A 21,016-nucleotide genomic window follows, 5' to 3' on the forward strand; every position below is an offset into this window, starting at 1 on the left:
AAAAGAATGTTACCCGGGAAAGACTAAAACGGATGTTGGCGGCGATCGAATTTAAATTCACGTGGAGCATTGAACTTTCGAAAGGCGGTTGATCGCCACAGGGAAAAATGTACAAAAAAAGTATTCTGAGAGAAATGAAATCAATGCTCTGAGCACAATGTGAATCGGACGAAACAAATCTCTGATTCGTCTGCGCTTATATTCATTGTAATATTCAACGATGAAAATGAATTATAATCATTTTCAACGTGTACACATTAATAACGGGTAAATTAATTTGTATATAAAACAAACAATTAACAACGGAAGAGCGAATGATCACAAAGGCACGATGAACGGAGTGTTTGCGAATGGCTGGCTCGCGAAACACTCCGGAATTTCGGCCCCATAAACACATACTTTCACGAGCCTCGGATTCATCGGATTCTATCATGATTCACGACTCGTTTCAATAAGCGCATTCGATCGTTTTTATCTTGTTAATTTTTCCTCTCTAATCATCATTCTGATTCTTCAAGTTTTCTATTTTCGAGTCCCTTCAATTTTCATCTCGCAATAAATTTACGAAAACAAAGCGCGTGTCCGCTCGTCGAATCTCGAAACAGTAATTCGAGAGTCGCACGTTCATTATTACCTTAAATCGTGCAATTTTTCCTATCGACTACTCTTAAATGCTCGCGACTCACGCTTTCGTCGGGGGGAAAATGAATCACGCACGTAAACGAATGTCCAGTGCACGTGCAATTAAAAAAAGGGAGAGAGAACTTCGCATTCCGTTTTTATGTAACGTGTAACGACCGACTCGATTAATCGCACCGACACGATTGTCAGGAGCAAAGAGCTACTTGTTTCGTCGACGCTGATTCGAAGTCTGAATGACCGCGATGGTCGTCGGTCGATTACACCACACCGATTCTCGGTACTGGAATAATGAAAATTTTACTGTGCTTGATCTTCGAATAAAATTGTACTCGGGAGACCAAATTGTAACGAACGAGTGAAAGAAAAGGTTGAAAATTTTCTTTACCTCGGTGAAAAACGTGAAATTGAATATGCAATTGTTAAAAAATTATTCTTCTGTATACTTTGTACAAAAATCGACTGAAAATATCATTTTTATATCCAAAATAGATTGGGCGGATTTGGCCTCTTATTTTTTCACCGAGGTACTGAAATCTTCAATTTTTGTTGTAGAAATATCACGAAATTCGTGGCTGTCGAAAATCGCGATTAATTTCTGCGTATTATTTCCGGATGTGTAGCTGCGCTCAGCGTTTTTAAATCAATTATTTGACCAATTTTCTGTATTCTCGACAACAAAACGATCGATCGCGCTTTGCTTTCGTAAATATTCCCGAGAGGGTCGTTTATTGTCATCGTGTCACACGTTTAGCAGTTATCCGGAACGCTTGCGACCCACCGAATTTCCAAAAGTTTTCCATTTCCGAAACGATGATTTTTTACGATTTCGTAACTTCGTATCCCCTCGGTCGTTCGGGTTGAAACGAATTGCGCCTGTCTACTGATAATTTCCGATGAGCGAGGCCTTGCGAGGGGGGTTTTTCTCCGCGTCAGACAGTCCCTCAAACAGCGCCAGGTTTTCGCGCCCAAAACCTGAATTCCTCCTCGCTCTCCTCTACTTCGAATGCACCAGGTTGAGAAACTCCTCGCGGGTTTTTGGATCGTCGCGGAAAACACCGAGCATCGTTGACGTGACGGTCTTGCTGTTTATCTTCTGCACCCCTCTCATGACCATGCACATGTGCCTGTGAACAAAAGCGACAAAAATGTAGAGTGAATTGTTTGAAAATGAAATTAGTCATTTCTCCAAATGGTCTGTTCGCAAAGATTGATGGAAGATGGAAAAATCCTTTCGAAATCGATTTTGAAATAAAAATAGTCAGCAGCGTTGATCTTGAGCAACGGATCTGCGCGAATGAGTCGGTGGACCAGCGCTCGAGCTCGGAAGAAAAAAAAAAATAACATAAGGTCAAAACGCGCGTTTATAAAATCATTAGAAATTCTCGACCGTTAATCATTTCGATATGACAAGATCGCTGTTTAACATATAAGAGTGTGTATGCGGATAAATGGAGAAACGAAGGAGCCTCGAGGCTCGAAGAGATCTGACGCAACTTAACATTTACGTTTGACCAAAGTTGAGCGTTAAAACGCGTACATAAAATACATAATAATGAGAGACACCCTCGTGCGGAAAAACCTCGAAAGGCTTTTTGTCGAGTTTCGTGGAGGTCGGTCGTGCTTCGTTGACTTTCTCGAGTTAGCGAGACACACCGCATCGTCGAAGGTGATACACATTCACGAGAGTACAATTATAAATGCTGGATACGTTTAGAGCTCGATTTCATCGGTTACGAAATTTGAGGGAGAAGCAGCATTCGCGAAGCAAAGAAGCCAAACGAATTCTACAATGTCGGGCGCAAAGAGAAACAAAAAACGACAATGACCCGGGTATATTTGTAGTCTGAAAATTAATATGCGATTCAGCACAATTCGAAATGCGCGAATTGCATTATTTCATCTCGTATCTAAAGTGTCCAAGAATTTTAACTGCTCTGTTAACTCTCATCGTGAACAAGATTTTCTATTACGAGTGCAATCTTAATCGCCCTGTTTTTTGCTCCATTTCCATCGCTCAGCATATTCGTCATTATCAATTTTACGGGGATCGACGGTTTGCGTAGGGCAGGTTTTTTCAACGATTATCATGAGCATAGGCTCGCGAGCTTCGCTCGAGGCGATATCACAAAGCTATGGCAGGAGCTCTTTTATTTTCTTCAATTATTAAAAATTCATCTCCCCCGGAGGTCACGGGGTTAAGACGTTTAGAAAAGAGAGCAAGCGATGATCCGATCGACGACCGTTTCCGCGGGGGTCGTGATGCAAAAATCGGGGCGTCATATCGAGGCCAATTTCCATCGAGCTCCGATAAGCTTTATCGCGAGAGTACAAATAATATTTTGCTTTCAAACAAAACATTTTTGCTCGTCATATTTGATGATTGATCGGTGGTTTTTCGTCGCGAGATTGACGACCGATTCGCTCGAGTCTGTCGGTAAAAAATCGTTGAAAAATGCACGAAATAACGAGTAAGAATTAGAGTGATAAAAAATGTATGAAAACGAATGTAAAATGGAATGAAAAATGAGCATTGATCGAGTAATAAAAGAAAACAAAAGCAGGGGACGAAGGACGAGAAACGTTACGTGAACGATTGATAATAATTAACGGTATACGAGTACGTGTAACTACAAAATACATGCGTCGCGTTGTGCGTCAACTCTGAGAGCGAGCATGCGAGAATGCGAAAATTCCTGATTCAGCAAATTATTGGCACAAGGTCGGCAAACTGCTGTCATAAACTATGGCTTAATTATAATGTTATAGAGCAACATGTAGATTTATAATGTATAAACCGGGCATTGGATATTTTATATCGTGCGTTACATTCGAGCAAGAGATAGAGATCCTTGCGAGGCAAAAATTGCTCAACGCAATTCACAGTGCAACGAATCGGAACCGCAGCATCGTGGATGCTTTGCTGCGCGGTGGTTCGAGTTACCGCTTACGATACGGGCCACTTTTCGAACCGGCATCGAGTTCAATATTTTTATCATTCGCGTATCAATCTCATTGTAACGCAAGAACACCTTTGCGTGAAAAAAAAAAATAAAAAAGGGGGTTCGAGCAGCGCTGTTGGGACGTGAATTAAACTGGAAAAATGGCAAATTATTGAACAGCGAGTAAAAATCGAGTCCGGGGATCAAAGTAGTAAACTTACACTCCTTCCACAACGACCGCGACTCCTGCTGGTTGAACGGCTTTCGTCACGGCGATCGCAATCTGCTTGGTCAATCGTTCTTGGACCTGGAGACGTCGACTGAAGATCTCCACGATTCTGCAAGAAGAATAATTGACCAAAAAGGAAATTAAGTTCCAATTCTCGATTGAGAGTTTTATTTCACTTGGAAATTCACCCGATCGAGCTTCCCGACGATCTTCTTACCTGGCCAACTTGCTGAGCCCCAATATTTTCTTGCAGGGCAAATAACCGATTGAAACTTTGCCATAAAAGGGTACCAAGTGATGCTCGCACATGGAAAACATCTCAATGTCCTTAACAACCACCATCTCGTCGTGGTCCTCGTCGAAAACTGCATCGTTTATTATATCTGTCGAAAAGAATAAAATCAAATCTTTCCGATGGAACTTAATCAATTAAGATAGATCGTGCTCGCGAAGGATCGTATTTTATGGCTGTTTAAATTTCATCGATTATTCTCTAATTAAAGATGTAATCACTTTAAGTTAACGTCAGAGTTATTAATTCGAAATTGTAAAGAAATTTCGTCCCTGGCGAAAATACTCGAATTTTTAATGCAAAAAGTCGCATTGGAGAGAAATCACAAAAGGAAGTGGACGATAAACAGACTATGACAGAATTGGGTCAAGCCAAGAAGAAACAAAATGCCGAAATAAGCAAATGCGAGGTTACCTAATGTATCTTTGTTACTAGTAAGACAATCGTCTCGAATCTTTTTGCAAACCTTCTATTATATATACTTCATTGTTATTGTGTTAATTTTTCATAAACTTTGTGAGAGGCGTTCATTCCTCGCGTGGAAAGATGAACGATTTTTTACCCACAGTCCCTACAATCCTGTGAAATTTGATAAGCGTGGCAATCGACTAGGCACTTAAACTCTGTCTAAATTTCAAGACTTTCTTAATAAAATCATTTCGTGCATGAGCTACCTTAGGTTGTAATTTTCATAATTTTTTTCAGCCCTCCTAAAAATACTGAAATTATCACTCTCCTCGAAAAGCAATGATTTTATCTCTATCAGAGAGTGTTTCAATTCAATTGAAAGGTTTAATTTCATCTAATTAACTTTAGCCACTCGAAAAGCCTTCTTCGATTTCTCTCAAAGTAGCTTAGCTTCAACAGGGTTGTGGCACATGATGTATGAGGGTTGTACGAGCTTTGAAATGCTGCTGCTTCGTGTGCAGCTTGCCCAGCAGCGATTCACCCGCAATATTGACCTACTTGATGCTGTGGGTGTTCACGATTGTGTCGTTGAGTGCTCAGCCACCTCGCCCACCCCCGCGCACTCTCGACGCCCTTTCTCTACGTCGTCCTGCATGTGTTCTCTGTCCCATAGCAATTTATACCGGAGGGACAGGATGTTCTGTTCTTTCCTGAGCAAGAGAATTCTGAGCTCTCGCTCGTCGCTCACATTTTCTCGCTTTTTCTCTCTCTCTCTTTCTCTCATTCAATCTCGTTGTCAAGGAAACCTTTGTGCGTAAAGTACTGACTTTTCGGTGAAATTGAAGAAAAGTCCGGACTCGGTGGAAACAATGGGGAAGCGAGTGGTCAAGGCACTTGAAAAAATAAATTGCCAATTTTCACTCCCTTTTCTCTCTTTCCTTCCACCTGGCTCAAGCTATTTTTCTCTTCGATCGAATAACAAGGATTGCGCGAGATGAATTTAATTGATCTGAAATTCTATTAGCCGCCGACGCATCTTCCACCAGCCTCTTTATTATTTCCCTTCGACACTACCTCGATCCTTGTATCCGTCGTTTTGCTCGGCTCGTTGAAACTTTGTAATTGGTTTATTGCTCCTCCAACGGGTGAAATCAACTGCCTCGCTCAATATTCCAAAGGCTAAAGGGTAAACGCCCATGCGTCTGTCATTTTTTCATCGGAATTATAAACAAGATGCTACACTTCCGGTCCAACAGCGCAGCTGGCCACAATCACGGAGGAAAAGGAAAGAGAAACGCTTTTTTTATTTTTCTGGGAATCTCTGAGAAGAGAAGCAGGCAAGAGGGTATCGAATGGAAGTCAGAATGCGAGAAATCTCGCGGTGAATTAATTTGCCATTGGGAATGAATGGAGGGAATTACGACAGGGTGGAGAGAACCGAAGAGAAGTAGAATCTTGGAAGAAAAATGGAATAAAACATAGGGACGTGGAAATTAATGGATGAAAAGAAGGATTTTACTCGAGTCGAGTATTCTCTCGCTACACTCTTTTCCTCCCCCTTGCCCGAGCTCCATTTATATGAAAAGCTTTGCCTTATTCCCAGTTGGTCTTGGCTGCTCACGAACTCCCGAGTTCCTTTAACACGGATTTTCTACGATTCTGCGTACGTGTCCTCGCGCTCGCTTGTGTGAGCGCGCGTGTGAGAGGGAAAAGTGCTCGAGAGGGCGCAAAAACGCTCTCCCGAGAGGCTGCAAATTATACGGACCGATAAAAGATTTCTTTCTCAAAATAAAGTGCATGCAGTCGTTCGCCCACACTTTTTATTATTCTCCTCAAATTCCTACCAGCTTACTGGATCGAAAAAAGTCTTTTCGCGCTTTTGAAACGTATGACCAACGCACTCTCGACTCGATAAAGGTTTCCGAACTTCGAAAAATTCTTCGATGCTCGGCCACGAGTCCGCGGAAGCTCCTCAAAGCCTTGGAATTTCGAGGCGAGACAAAATCAAATCGAAATTGCAACTTTTGGCTCGAGCGCTGGGAAAAATTGCTGCTCGATATTCTGTGAACAGCGTCGATCGAAATTGCCCGCAGCGGAACTAAGAAATAGATAAACGGGAATGGCGATTGGTGCCAAGAAGGGGCGAAAAATTCCGTGCAAACAATGGTGCAACGATGGCGCGGCAAAAGGCACGCGCCTCGCGCACGAGTGCTCCGGAGGAGCGACGGAAAAGAGAGTAAAAAACGATCACTCCAATAGCAAAGTCGTAATCCTGTTCCAGATTTACTTTCATACATTCACTGAGCTCTCGCGCGCACGAGTTGGCCGTGAAATTCACCGAGTGAGTTTGAGTTAGTCGCATGTGGCAAATGGCAGTGCGGTAAGAGAAACGTCATTCGCGAATTCGTGCTCATCGATCACGATCGCTCCTCGAAGCTGAATAAATAGAGCTCTGTTTTTACAATAATTGTGTCACTCGCCGTTCGAATTTTGTTTGCTACAACCCGATATTGATAAGAAGTCGATAAAAACTACCTTAAATAGGAAAATATAAATAAAATTGAGGGAGTTGAACGAAGGTCGAAAGGAAAAAGGCTTTGGACGACTCACCATCGATACTCTGGTCGTAGCCTTTCGTGAAGAAAAGCATCGCCTTCGCAGCTCGTTCAGGAGTCTTAAGGAGTCCCTGGCGGTCCGGATCCTCGCCGAGGGAGCCGAGCAGAAGTCTGTAACTTCGCGACATCTCGGGCAGGAGAGCTTCCCTCGTTGGTGGGCGATGATCCAGTTCGAGATCGTGATGGAAAGTGCATTTTTCGTGTCCTGAAATATAAGCGAGGAGATAAAATCAGCCGTCGATACGAAAACGGAGAAGAAATGATGAAGCTGCTCGGGCAATAATTTGCGCGGATTCTCAAATCACGCGCGTCACGAAACTATTGAAACTCCTCATCGGACGAGCCCAATTCTACTGTAAAATGGAGCCCAAAAGTCGCAGCCTCCTCCGCATCCGGACGAGTGAATCCGAGAGAGAGAGAGAGATCACGTGAATCGTTGATTACGAATTGATCGGAAAGTCGAAGCCGCGCTCGGAAAAAAAACGCTACGAGGACTCAGTCGCATTTCTTCACTTGTACAATGTCAAAGCGCGTCGCGTTCTCGCGTAGCGGGTGGCGAAAGAGCTTCTCGTATTGATTTCGCCTTGAACCGCGATATAGCGATCCTCGAACGGTATCAGTAGCGTGCACAGTTCCCTCGGGTGCAACGAATTTTCCCTTTTACTTGAACCAGCGCGTATGCGACGACCACGCGATTTTGAGGGCAGTTGTCGTTCCAGGGAGGTAAAAATTGGGGAATTTATCCGGATATTTTGCTTGGAAAAATCGCGGAAAATATGAGAGAACTAAAAAACAAATTGGCTCGTCAAACAACGTTGATATTGTCACGGATATTTCTAATCGAAATGAAAGAGAAATATCGAAGAAAAATGGTTTTTTAAACGGTGACGAAAACACTGGAGCGAGTTGAACGAGCTTAAGTGATTCACAGATCGTCTATTATCGCGTGTCACGACCCCGGACGACAAGTCTTCCCAATGATAACGTTTCGAGTGACACGGAAAACGGCGAAACGAAAACGAGGGCGACGTTTTCCGTGCTCTGAAAAGTCCTGATTTTCTCTCGAAGGCTTTTCGAGCATTTTGGATAATCACGCTTGGAACTGTTGTTTTGGAAATCGTGACAAAATGGAAATACGAAAACACCAACTCAGATAAAATAATCGGCCGTTCTTCCCAGCAGAGACGCTGTTGTCCTCATCTTTTTGTCTCCATAACACAATAAAATGGAAGTAGCGATTGAGAGAATCGAAACAAGAACGCGCCGCGGGCGTGAGCAGCGAGAAAACACGCTCGGCGCGGTCTCTGTCGTTCTCCATAACCGATCGACTTTGAACGCTGATGAATCGTCGATTTTTTCTCCATTTCCACTCTCGAGCCTTCTCCCCTTATCGTAATTCTCACTGTACTATTGTACACGGTGCTATTTCAACCCGTGTTATCGCTCGGATGCACGCGATACGAAGCCTCCTCGAGCTCCGGTTACTTTTTCGTCGATCCGTTGACGCCGGCCGTGGGGGGAATAATGAAGACACGAATCCGATGAACGATCGTCGAAAATGTTTCTGGTCGAAAGATTTGAAAATTTCTGTTTACAAGTGGAGCAAATGCGAGTTAAGGGAACCGTCGAAAATGGGGATTTTTGAATTATCTTTCACCGCGCTTCTTATCCGATCGGAGGATCGCTATCAGCTGTGAAAAAAAGAGAAAAATCACAGGCACGTTTTTCATACACAATGACACGATGATATTTGTGAATCTACAGTTATATAGACCGGACGTGGCCGCTCGTCCTCCTCCTAACTGTATATTCTTTTGTTTCTCACGCTTTTTATCTTTCTGGTAGATCGAGCCTGTCGAGAGAGGGAGAGAGACAGGACCGGTGTGGTCGATTAACCCAGAAAACCCATAACAAAAGTGCATTAAATCCTCGGGAGAATCGGACACGTTGGTTCCCCAACGGAAGTCCGTACAGGCTGCGTATCCAAAGCCTCGATTATTCTTATCTTTGAATTATTAGCCCGCGGGATCATCCGACGAGCGGGGAACTCAAAAATGTCTTAGCGAATCCCTCAATTGTTTGGGGCGATAAGGAACATTCGAATTTGGCTGGAAAATGAGTTTTTATCGATGAAAATAGAATTTTTGTTATTTATGGAAAAAAATGAAGTCATTTTAATGGGGAGAAAAGCTTTCTTCTTGCGATTTTTCATGAAAAATGTGATGGAATCGAAAGGAGGCAGGAAAGCTTTGGGCTCGAGGCTCGAAGTATTTTCGCGGGGTTGTACCTGGTGTCGTTGAGGTTCTCGGCGTCCTCGGTGTCCCCGGTATCTCGAAATCTCCTTCGGCGACGGTCTCGTTCCAGGACACGGTTCTCAGCGGTCCTGGCTTTTTAGCACTTTGAGACTGTTTTCGCGTTTCGACCTCCTCGACGATCGCGTTCCCGGTGCTCGAGCCATTCATCATTGCGATTTTTTTCTCTCTGTTTTGACCGGTAAATCACGTTTTTTGAGAATTCGTACGGCTTTTTAAATTAGTTTTATCGTCTATTCGATAATTTTCCCACTTTTCGAGTCTCACGAGCAAAAGATCCGTTCGAATCTGAAAAGTTACGTCCGCGAACGCCTCGCGGTGACATAATTATTCGAAAACGTTTAAAAAGTCTTGAATTTCAGCTCCGGGCTATTTGGGAATCGGTTTAATGACTCATCGAGTCCGACGATCTTTAACGACGAGAATTCAAGGATTTATCGATGCACGAGCAGCATCGAGGCGAATGATCATCGAGATCTAGGAATTAGAACGCGCGGTGTTAACGATCCCATTGAAATATACACGAAGGCTAATAAAAAAATCGGAATTGTCAGCTATCGCGGTTTAGATCCACACAAGCATCGCAGCTCGAGCGAAACCAGTTGATCATCCTTGAATTTAAGAAATCGAGAGTAAGAAAATTCCTCGGAACTAATTCACGCGAGGCTTCGATATTTCGTTGACTTTATGAGGCCAATAAAACCTTCAAAAAGATCAAGGGGAGTTTGAAAATCCGGAAAACCGCAACGTTTTTTGTGCCTTTTTATTTCATTCAATTCTTTTTTCTTGCCATTTGCGATTGATCGAAAATACGTTGAATGAAAATAAATGTTTGATATTATAAATATTCCAAGACGCGTCAGCAGGAATCAAAAGTAAAAACAGCGATCGAACATTGAGAATTACTCACGAAAATTGGTCGGATGTTCTTCGATGCTCGCGCTGACATAAACAAACACTGATCCGGTTTTAAATGAAAATCAAAGTGCGACACTTTGACAGACGATTAGTGACCGAATGAGAAACAAAAAAAATTACTTTGTTCCTCGCTCCGTTTCCGATTAACGAAAATTCGAATTTCCCGGGAGAATAATGAAAATAAGACAAAAATTCAGTGTCGCTAACGAGTGGAGCTTGCCACGAGGTCACTCTCGTTCGAGTGACGCCGTCAGACTGAATCGTAGCAGGACGCGTAACGTTTTATCCGAAATTCGAGTTCCGAGTGCCGCTCGCTAGTTCGCGCGCTCTTTAATATACATTCACGCTCGTGGAGCATCGGGAAAGTCGTTTGCGCGCGCCAATCTTATACTTTTGCCGATTTTCATGATTTTTTTACTCCGACTTTGGTTCTCATGATGCGACGAAAAATCGAGGCACTCGAAGCACTCGTGCTCTCAGTTTCATCTCATTTCCCACTTTTGTGGCTGTGGAAACATTTCGATGGTCGAATTTCGAATGTTTTTCCACATTTCCGTTCGCGCCACTGCATTTTTCGATTTTTCGAATGAAATTTATTCTTGGTTTACTTGCGAAAGATGCCTCAACGTCCGATAGAACTGGGACGAGCCCACTTCGAGTCGAACTTTTGTTCTTTTTCGCGAATGTTGTTTGCTCGATTAAAGTGAAATTTTCGTAAGGAAACTGATGAATAATGCAAATCGATATTCCGCATAATTTGTGTTCGATCAACGAAATTATGGACGTCGACGAAACTGTGCGATATTAGAGGGCAAAGCCACGTCGTTTCGATCACAATTTTCTCACGAGCCTGAAGTCGATATAATTAACTTGTGAGATCATTCTAATCGATTTTAATGTAAAGTTTTCCCAAAATGTGAAATTTCATCGTAGAATTCAAGGAGAATAAAGACTCGGAGAATTTGAGTCATTATTTTATTCCGCTGTGAGACTTGTCAGGAGAGACTAAAAAAATCGTGTCGATTTCCTTGGGGATTTCCCAAGGGCAATAAAGAATTCGTGTAACGTGATAATTTCGAGTCAGCATGAATCTCTGGAAGTTGACGTCACGAGGACGAGCGAACAGGCTCAATGGCAGGGATTCCCTGCGCGGATTCCTCCTCCTCAATTAACTTCGTCACCTTTTCCACACGTATTTTCCCCTCTCGTTTTTTTCTCCCTTTTCCCAGCTCTCCGATTCTTTCCCCCTTCATTTTTGCCTCGAAAGATCCATTCCAAGGGTGAGAGATGTTGTTTTATTAAAACTGGACATCGATGAATAATTTGACGAGACATTAATTTATTGTTGGTCGTGTCCACTTCGATGTTCGTCGAGGTCGAAGGAATTGAACGAGAATTTTGCTCCATTATTCATTATCTTTGTTCCCAACGTCAACATTCTTTCATATTTATTGTTTTTTTTTTGCTGTATTCTTACCAGAGTTGAGAATTTTTAATGGCATTCGGATCAGGAAATGCTTTGTAATTTATAATTGAAGGTATCGTGAATATTATCGAGTATATTCATTGGAAAATGTAAACCGAGTTATAGAAAAAAAAAATGGAATTCGTTGAATGATTTTATAACAGTGACAGGAGATGAATGGGAAATGAATTTAGAGACGAATGGGCTCGAATCGTTTCAATGATTTCATAAATATTTCCAATAATTCCAATGAGAAGCGTTCGAATAGCGCGATTGATAAGAATCGAACGAAAAATAGAATTTTTCCAATCACTAGCGAGAAATCAAACCCACACTCTTTTCATTAATTTCCAAAGATTTTTGTTTGTTGCGATTGCGACGATAAATCATTATCTCGAGGCCCACGAAATGCCACACAGACGATTAAGAAGATGATGAAGCGACCGGAAGTTCGATGATTAACGAGTTTACGTCACGAATAAAGCTTGTCATAGTAACGTTTCATAAATTCAAGCAGAAGTGAAAATATTTAGCCAAGCCATTGAGTCGAGCCCCTTGAAAATCATCCTTCGTCACTCTCTCCATCATTTTGTAACCGAAGACACGTAATATATTTATCCGTGTCATCGCTGCTAATTGTATTGAAAAATAATGTCGAGTACGATTATTCGCGGGTCATCGACTGGATGCAAATTTGCTTGTTGCGAGTCGAGAAAACTTCATTCACAACAACGTAATCGATGAACTTCGTTTCTCCCGTGTCACTTTTATTTCGATGGATGAATCTGTGGAATCGTTCTAATCGAGTGCTTTGCCAGTGGGATTCCGGGAAGATCAATCGATAAACTCGGTTGACGGATCGATTATTTTTTTGACAATTATAGAAATTAATCTCTGAAACAACGATCGTAAGGTGTGCACGTACTCGAGATGCTAATCAGAGACACATGCGACGAAAAAATTGAGCGAGCAGATCCAGAAATAATAAAACTGAAAGAAACTGCGCTGACCTTTTTTCACGATTACTCTATTTTCCACGTGAGCGTTCTGCACCTCCTTTTCTTCCTTCATTCTGTCGTCCCTCCAATTCGAACGTCCTGTTCACAACACAGCCACTCGCGTTTCGTCCCTTTTTAATGAGAACAATGTGAGATCGCGATCAGACAATGAGAGCCGACGAAAGTTGGACCGAGTTTCGGAGCAACGACTCGGTTTATATAGCGACACGAGGCCACACAGACTTGTACTTATATGTCCGAGGCTTTGAACCCCACCCCCGCGCGGTTCCGCCGTTGTGTTCTCGACTCTGCACACGTTTTTTCCTCCATTAGTATTAAACACCGTTTTTTTGTGCGCCATTGGAAAATGTGTAGAAACATTATCATCGTACGCAGATATGCATGAAAATCACTACTTTTGTTCCGCCTCGGCAGAGCCTAGTTTCCTTTTTTTTGCTCTCGATCTCTGTCTTTCGTTCGCTGTTACTTCGACGTCTCAACAACGATGCTGGATTTCTCGTTCATGGTCGGCGGTGTGACGGTGAGGGGGAAAACTGAAATTCCAACGATCGACTCACAGAGTTAGGAATTTTTGAAAAAATTTCCCAACTTCTGGTTCGCTCGAGTGTTTAATACAAAATTTTGGCCTTCTCGGGAATTTAATTCGTTCGATAATCGAGGTTCGAAATCGATTAATTATTTTTGACATCGGCTCATTAATCAGAATATCTAGAGACATTTTTTTTTTACAGTATTTATCGAAGATAACGATGAGAGAATAAGAATTCGTTGCTCCACAGATTTTTCGATGCTAGTGTCAACTTCACGCACCAATGCATCTCGCGCGGATCAAAGTGCATCCTCAGAAGGTCTCATATGTTTGTGCAGAATGCACCGTGAACTATCCAACTTATCTGGCACGCACTCGGAGTCGATCACCTTTTTTATTTCTTCCCCTTTAAATGATTACTGTTTATTATTATGCAATCAATAAATTAATAGTGACGTAAGAAACGTTACAAGTTGCAAAGTTCAACGGAAAATATCCGCAAAGTTATTACAATGAAAAAAGGATCTGACGAGTTCAGGATATTGTATAACTGTGAGTTATTAACGTTTGTTTTTTTTCACCATGACGAGTGGGACTGTTTTACTGTTTCGTGTTTTAAATTTTCCATTCCCCTTATTCCTCGTCGTACAGAACCTCAAATCTGACAGCACAAGTGTTAAGATCAGAAATCATTTCTTCTATCGAATTAAAGAATTTGACGATTGTTTGTGTGCCTTTTAATATTGATATTGATGCGAGTGACGTTAATTAGGAGTAATAATTGGGATGGTAAATCGTCTCGCACGCAAAGGCCTCGTTTTCGAAACGATTCGATCGACTCCTTTTGTTGTCATTTTTTTTATTTAGAACAAGTCAGTTGTGCCACTTTTGAGATAGTTGAATTGTCGTATTTTTATGTCGAAGTACTCGATGCCGAAACTCTCATTGAGGAGGAACGAATGACTGAGAAAGTAAGAGAAAACAAAAATTGGAGTGACGAACGCAGTCTTTTCTCGTTAGTTTCCTCAATGATTTATCCGAGAAATAAATCATCGAAGGAAATCCCCGAAGGATTCATTTATCGTTTTTTTTTGGACAGTTGCGGTTTTACCGCTTATGTCTAAACACATGTGTTTTTTCCGATGCCACTCAATTTTGTACTGGGATCGAGTAACATGTGAAAATATAGCTGCACAATATTTATTAATAACGTCTATAATTCGGTACAAGATTCAAAATGTAATCTCCTCAACACCCACAAATCTGAATCGTGTACTAATATATTATGTTCCCTATTTTAGTATGTAAAATAGATAGAAAAAAGCGTACAATTAGTACAAATCGAACAGTATAAAATTTGAAAGAGTTAAACGTTTTTATATATATATAAAAAAAAAAAACAAAAAAAAACAAACTCGAAATCATTTGTTAATATCATTAAGAAAACTTTGCGCTTTCTGACATATTTCGGATCGTTGATCTCAACAACGTTGGAGTTCGTCATCGGTATTTATTTTGGTTTTACGTATGGTTGATGATTGTTGGTGAAATCAGCACATTGTTACCTCTACTTTTCGTTGGACGACAGCACTTCGAACTTAAGACCGTTTTCGTTCAATCGATCGATCAATGAAGTCTTTGCGAAGGCTGCACCTGGGCTGAGAACTCCACCTCTGCAAACGGAGTACATACTTTGACGTGATGCTCGAAAACTTTATTTTTTGTTTAATCTCCTTTGGGAATTGAGCACTCACTGGTCAGGCATTTTATCAGCTTCGTTGAGAATCGTAATTGCAGACAAGAGGAGCATTGTACAAGTGGCACCGTAACCAGGATTCACTCCTGACACTTTGGTTACTATTTCTTTGTTGGGTGGATCAACGTGTTCGTCGGTCGGTTCAGCAAGTTTCTCTTTCCATCCGGAAGCCTTGAATATTATGGAGAAGTGTAGATTTTCCATTGCCTCATCTTTGGGACCTTCGTGGCTCGCCATACCACCAGAAAAGAATTTTGGATACTGAAATTTCGGGTTTAATGTTGAGCACGATTTTTTCCTTCAGTTTTCGGTCTTATTTCAAATAGATACATTACAGACCTTGAGCAACAGATTTTGACCACATTTGCATTTCGTCATGATAGAAAATACGGCCCCGACGATGGCGATTTTCATCACGCTGAACAGTGACCTGGATCGAGGAATGGACAAAGTTGTTGAATTACATTGGACCATTTATTCGAGCATACTTGGGTAAAGCGTCGTCTCAAATCACTGTAATCATACGTACTTAATTGTCATGTAAGTTTGAACCTGAATCGGCCTCTGTTTGTAGTTCTCGTACAAAAATCTTTGGGAACGTAAAGCAACGGATCTGTCGGATCCTGGGAATGGTATTGACCAACCATTGGTCACTTCGCTCTTATGAATGGCAGCCCTATTCCCAAATAAAAATAACTCATTGTTAGTATTACTGAAGTATCGTGCGTTGTTATATTATTATCTAACGAGGTAGTAAAACGTTTCGAGCAAAATGCAGATGCTTCAATTGCGTTTGAGACAGAAATTTACCTTGGCTGTAATTTTGGTTTTAATTGTGGCAGTCGTTCGGGAAACAATTTTGTACGTAAAGATCGCAATTCATTGGCATGAGCAAGTCCGTAAACAGCTGATTCCCATGTTCCATAATGCAATGAAGGACCACCGACGTTCACATTTGACCAAGCTTCCAAATAAGTTTCAACGCTGTTTATCTGACCTCCAAACTTTTGCTCTGTAAAGATAATTCCAAGATCGCAAGGAATACTGTCAAAGCCACAGGCACTGATGACATAAACACCAGCTTCCTTCGCCGCTTTGTTGTATTCCAGTTGCATTCGTTCCATATACTACAAAATGTAAACAATAGCTCATTTGTTCAATGGATAATTATCAAATTTCGATAGTTTATCATAACATCAGTTCATAATTTTAATCAAGTCATAAGAACCTGTGGCTCTCCGCTAATGTCTACATGGTGAGTCGATGCTTGAACACAAGCTTTTACAACAGGTTCTCCAAAAAATCTGTACGGTCCACAGCAATTTACAAGAATTTTGCAGCCTTCCGCCATTTTCTTCAAGGATTCTTCATTTTTTATGTCCGCCACGATTATCGGAATATTTTCTGGTTTCAAGATAGAAGCACAGATATATCAGCATTGAATATATCGTCATCAAACAGTTGTTTTTTATATTAAATATTGCTATAAAACGTGTTTATGATTAAATCTTGTCTAAATAATAGTCTAATAGACAACAGAATGGTACACTTGTTCAGAAATATTTTGGGTGGTTACTGAATTGAAAGATAATTATGAGATAAAATGAGATCTATTAAATTAGAGGAAAATTTTTCAAGTAGAAAATTATTACCAGATTCTGGAGCAAACTTTTTAAGCACAGATCGAAGTGCTTCTTCATTCCGACCTGCCACTCCCCAAGAAAATGATTTTGCCTTACACAACCTTTCAGCCTCTCTGACTGTATATTTTCCAGTGAAGCCAGTTGCTCCAAAAATCAAAATGTCCAGTTTTGAATCCATCATTCTGCAAAAGCTCCTGACAACCAAAGTCCAGAGATAGAATAATACGATGACGAGTTATATCGTTTTTTTTATTCTGTCTTATTCCTCACTGTACAGGTTTGTTATTTAATTTTGCTTCAGGTGTTTTGCAAAATACCAGTTATAGAACAAAGTTCAATTATATGTTTGAGTTATTCAATATTGTGGACTTATTCGTTCTTGAATAACGTAAATGTTACTATGCGAATACGCGGAATACGTGAACGGATCGGTTTAGTTGGGACACATTAAAATTCCTTTGAATATCAGTATAAAAATTGCGTTCCCAAAAAGGTTGGCGACACGACCAATTTTTCTACGACTCATCAACGGAGAAAAAAAGCTTTAAACGGGCAAAAAATGTATAATTCGTGTTCCTATCATGATTGATTGTATACATAATTTCATTAATAATCGTCGAACAATTGAGAAAATAAAGAATGTGTAAAAACATATTCATGATATATGCTTTTGTTGATCGCTTTATATACCATGTCTTTTCTCCAGTGACGTCAGCTTGCGCGAAATATTTGCATTCTTAAAAAATTTCTATTTTCTTTACGCACCGTGTATGTAAGTTGCGCAATTCTCGTCGTCGAATCGATGCTGTCAGTGCCGGCTACAGCTGTTGAAGAACTGCGCGAATGAATATTCGTCGTTTCGTCGTAGTTTCGTCCGTTTGCTGGAAGGCACTATGGAAGGACTTCGTTATACATATATGTATATCCATATATATACAAATATATGTACCGCACGTGCCGCAAACCACAATTTGCAGCAACGACTTCCTCAATAAATAACCAACCTATCGTGCGTGTTTGCTCAAAAAATAGGAAACGTTCATAAAATATTGCTCGTGCAATAAGAATTCATTAATATATTATCGAAAAAAATATCGTTGCGTATTATGAAAATATCAACAGAGGTGACCCAAAGGTGACCGCTTTTCGGCAGCTCGGGCAGCTAGCTCCCGCGTATAGTCTTTTCTTCGACTCACAAAGTCCAAAAAATCGTCCAGTTGATTGGCGGTAACAAAATATTGTTGACCTGCGTAGTCGACGTTAACACTTCACAGCACTGTATACCTTTTTCGATGTTTACATTGTAATCAGCAAATCAGCGTTTGCCTTGCTTGTTGCTTGCCGTTTAGTCGATGTTTGTGTTTGGACGGAGATACACGTGCATTATATTGAGTTATCGAAACGAAGAAAAATTGATTTTCATTCTCAATCTTATTTAGAGAGGTGACAGCGTTTTGACGCTGCGTATATTTGCAATGGAGAATGAAAACGGGGAAAATGTAGAGAGATTTGTGACACTTGTGCTTGGCGAAGATCGATTTCAAGCGAACAAAAGAAAACTTGTTGATTACAGCCTCTATTTTGCTTCGTTGTTTTCTGAAAATTTTAACGACCACTTGCAAAATGAGTTCAAAATAAATTACGATATCACTTCTCGAACTTTGAAGGTGAGTACTCTAACCGTAATTCATTTCAACTCTTTGTTTTTATTTCGTTCATATATCATGCGTTTATACCATTGTGAAAACATGGCGCCAAAAACTTAATTTCGAATCCAAATGTGGCGCTGATATTCAATTGAAAAAAGCTGTTGAAAATTGAATTCAACAACTTCTCAATTGAAATATGAAATGAACAATCTGGAAAAATGTATCATTTTAGTGATTTAGAAGTAGACCTTTTGTCTTTCCATCTCAACTAACAAAATTAAAAAAATTAAAAATTTGTGTAAAACAAAGGTTTTCTATAAACATACTATAAAATTGTTTTCTTTTGTTATCTCAGCATTTCTTAAACTGGATCAATCATGAAGAGGACCACGCACGAGTTGTTTATTCTCAAAAATATTTATTTTTTGCACGAGTCTCGTTGGAATATTTTTTGGGTGATCACTATTCCGAATTAATGGATTTGCTGGAACTGAGTGTAGTTTTCATGGCAGAAAGACTGACAGAACAAATCATCGAGATGATAATTTGTATGCGATACTCACCCGATGATATGTTGGAAGTTTGGCTGTTGGCGGAAAATCTTGGCTTGAAAGTTCTACGAGATGTCGCACTTGCGACTTGCTTAGACAGATTTGATGAGCTTTCTTCTTTATTGCTCGTTAAACTTCCAGCTGAAAATTTTTTGAAACTTTTGCTCAACGTCAATGTGAGAAGCAGTACTGAAAACTTACAGCAGGCTTTGGAGAAGTGGAAAATGCATAACGACATTCCAAAGGATTTGCCTGATGCTTTCTTGAGGGTACGTGAGAAAATATATTTAGATTTGCCTCATTGAAATGCGATGGGACCAATTTATTTTGAATTTGTTTGAGCTCCAGTTTTATTAAGAAAACTATTGTAATTACAGTTTGTTAACGGCGATCCAGACTTTGTTCGTTTGGTGCTGCAACAAAAAAAAAAAAGTTATGTTCAATGCATCACAGGGAGGAAGGAAGATGGATCTTTTGGCATTTGGTCTTGGAATGGGCAAAATTTTTGTGAAATGGCAGAAATGACCAAGGCCCAAATACACACGATGCTCGAAGATAATGGCAGGGAAATGGTAGGCTTTCAAGTGATAGGAAGAGGTAAGTACTTTGTCAAGTCCCATTTTATCACTTTAATTGCACGCTTTACACAATCCTCCAAAACTAGAAAAAAAGTTATTCGCTTTATTATTTGTTTCTTCACTTTTTTAGGCTTTAATATTTACTTTGTCGGAGGTGAACAGGGACTGGGTTCTGGAAGGTATAACATTACTGTCTGGCGTTACTGTCCTTTCTCAAAGAAGTGGTACATACTAACTGAGTAAGTAATACATAGATTTATTTCCTAAATTAATTTATGATGAAGAAAGGCAATATGAAAAATAAGTTTTTTCGAAACAGATTACGGCGGAAACGACGTCACATGGCTGTCGCTTTTATCGAGAATAAGCTATACCTTTTCGGCGGTGTTGGACATCACAGATGTAAGGTATTGACTGTTGATATCTTCGACGTTCACACAGGTGAATATTTTCTTGGACACAAGTTTATTATAGCCAAATTGCGTTAGAAATTAACCCACATTTTCATTGATAAAATTAGCTTGAAAAGGCCGAATTTTCAATTCAATTGCAAAGTATATTGCAGATTTGTTTCTATCTTTAATGAAGTATTGAAAAAACTGTATTCTTTACAGAAAAGTGGTCGGATGGCCAACGAATTCCTCATGAATTTACGCGCTTGCCGACTTCCTGCGTACTGAAAAAACATAAATTTATTTATTTTTATTCACACTATTATATATACGATCCGTCGCGTAACCATTGGAGCCAATTCTTTGTAAGTGAGGACGAGATAATATGGCCACATAGTCTGATAGAAGACAGGGATATATCGATAATCGGAAGCAGCCGAAATAAAAAAAAAGATGGTTTGAAGACTTATTGCGTAATAACGACAGGCAAGCTTAGAAAACGAGGTTAACAACATGTTTAAATTTCAATAAATATGGAAATAACTAATGGTAAACATTTCCTTTTTTTTCAGAATACGAGAATGGTGTGAAAGCACAAATGGACACAACAAACCCACCTGCGAGTGCCTTTATTCACATTTCCCCGAGTTTCGAGACCGATGGAGAATGGGAATTCGATCAGCAATTTATGCCAAAGTGGCCGCATATAATAAGTTTTGGGCATTCGAAGAAAAAAGTTGTCATAGAAGTTGCTGAGCTCATTAGAACGCTTGACGACGATAAACCTATTGTTAAGTATTTGCCTTTGAAGGTCTACAGTACAACATTGCAGAGCATAACGGACCGTGGTTTTAATGAACGTTTGGGTTTGACCAATCTCCTCAATCCTGAGTGTCTTCACAAGATTCTTCCTGTTCCTGAGCAGGTAGAGAGGATTGATATTCACATACAAATATATATATATATGATAAAGAATGAGTTTTCACATAACATCGTTTTTCTTTGTTCAAGGCGAGTATAAGTGTTTGAAAACAGGAGGAGAAAAATAAAAGAAGGCTCGAGGAAGCAATAACAAGAAA

The 21,016-nt window shown here is 40.3% G+C and overlaps 3 protein-coding genes across 4 annotated transcripts; 1 reads left to right on the forward strand and 2 right to left on the reverse strand.

Moving 5' to 3' along the window:
• Positions 1-140: 140 nt before the first annotated feature.
• Positions 141-13,027, reverse strand: Pu (GTP cyclohydrolase punch). Of its 2 annotated transcripts, XM_043426779.1 has the most exons (6): positions 10,348-10,670; positions 9,413-9,606; positions 7,121-7,330; positions 4,028-4,193; positions 3,803-3,919; positions 141-1,766 (listed from the first exon to the last, which is right to left on the reverse strand). In XM_043426779.1, the coding sequence occupies exons 2-6, from the start codon at positions 9,588-9,590 to the stop codon at positions 1,637-1,639; spliced, it is 801 nt and encodes a 266-aa protein (XP_043282714.1). In that variant the 5' UTR covers positions 9,591-9,606; positions 10,348-10,670; the 3' UTR covers positions 141-1,636. The 2 variants fall into 2 exon arrangements, with proteins under 2 accessions (XP_043282714.1, XP_043282715.1); XM_043426780.1 differs by lacking the exons at positions 9,413-9,606; positions 10,348-10,670 and adding an exon at positions 12,831-13,027.
• A 1,525-nt stretch (positions 13,028-14,552) lies between these two features.
• On the reverse strand, positions 14,553-17,912 carry LOC122415018 (saccharopine dehydrogenase-like oxidoreductase). Its single transcript, XM_043426777.1, has 9 exons — positions 17,772-17,912; positions 17,533-17,658; positions 16,777-16,961; positions 16,353-16,528; positions 15,935-16,251; positions 15,654-15,800; positions 15,464-15,554; positions 15,123-15,385; positions 14,553-15,041 (listed from the first exon to the last, which is right to left on the reverse strand). Exons 3-9 carry the CDS (start codon positions 16,946-16,948, stop codon positions 14,936-14,938), a joined length of 1,272 nt encoding a protein of 423 aa, XP_043282712.1. The 5' UTR covers positions 16,949-16,961; positions 17,533-17,658; positions 17,772-17,912; the 3' UTR covers positions 14,553-14,935.
• A 157-nt stretch (positions 17,913-18,069) lies between these two features.
• On the forward strand, positions 18,070-21,012 carry LOC122415016 (uncharacterized). The gene is made up of 8 exons (XM_043426773.1): positions 18,070-18,434; positions 18,772-19,236; positions 19,345-19,564; positions 19,676-19,784; positions 19,865-19,986; positions 20,160-20,423; positions 20,510-20,862; positions 20,949-21,012. The coding sequence occupies exons 1-8, from the start codon at positions 18,243-18,245 to the stop codon at positions 20,964-20,966; spliced, it is 1,743 nt and encodes a 580-aa protein (XP_043282708.1). The 5' UTR covers positions 18,070-18,242; the 3' UTR covers positions 20,967-21,012.
• The last annotated feature ends 4 nt before the right edge of the window (positions 21,013-21,016 follow it).

Source organism: Venturia canescens, chromosome 8 (genome assembly GCF_019457755.1).
Source record: "Venturia canescens isolate UGA chromosome 8, ASM1945775v1, whole genome shotgun sequence".
Lineage (NCBI taxonomy): Eukaryota > Metazoa > Arthropoda > Insecta > Hymenoptera > Ichneumonidae > Venturia > Venturia canescens.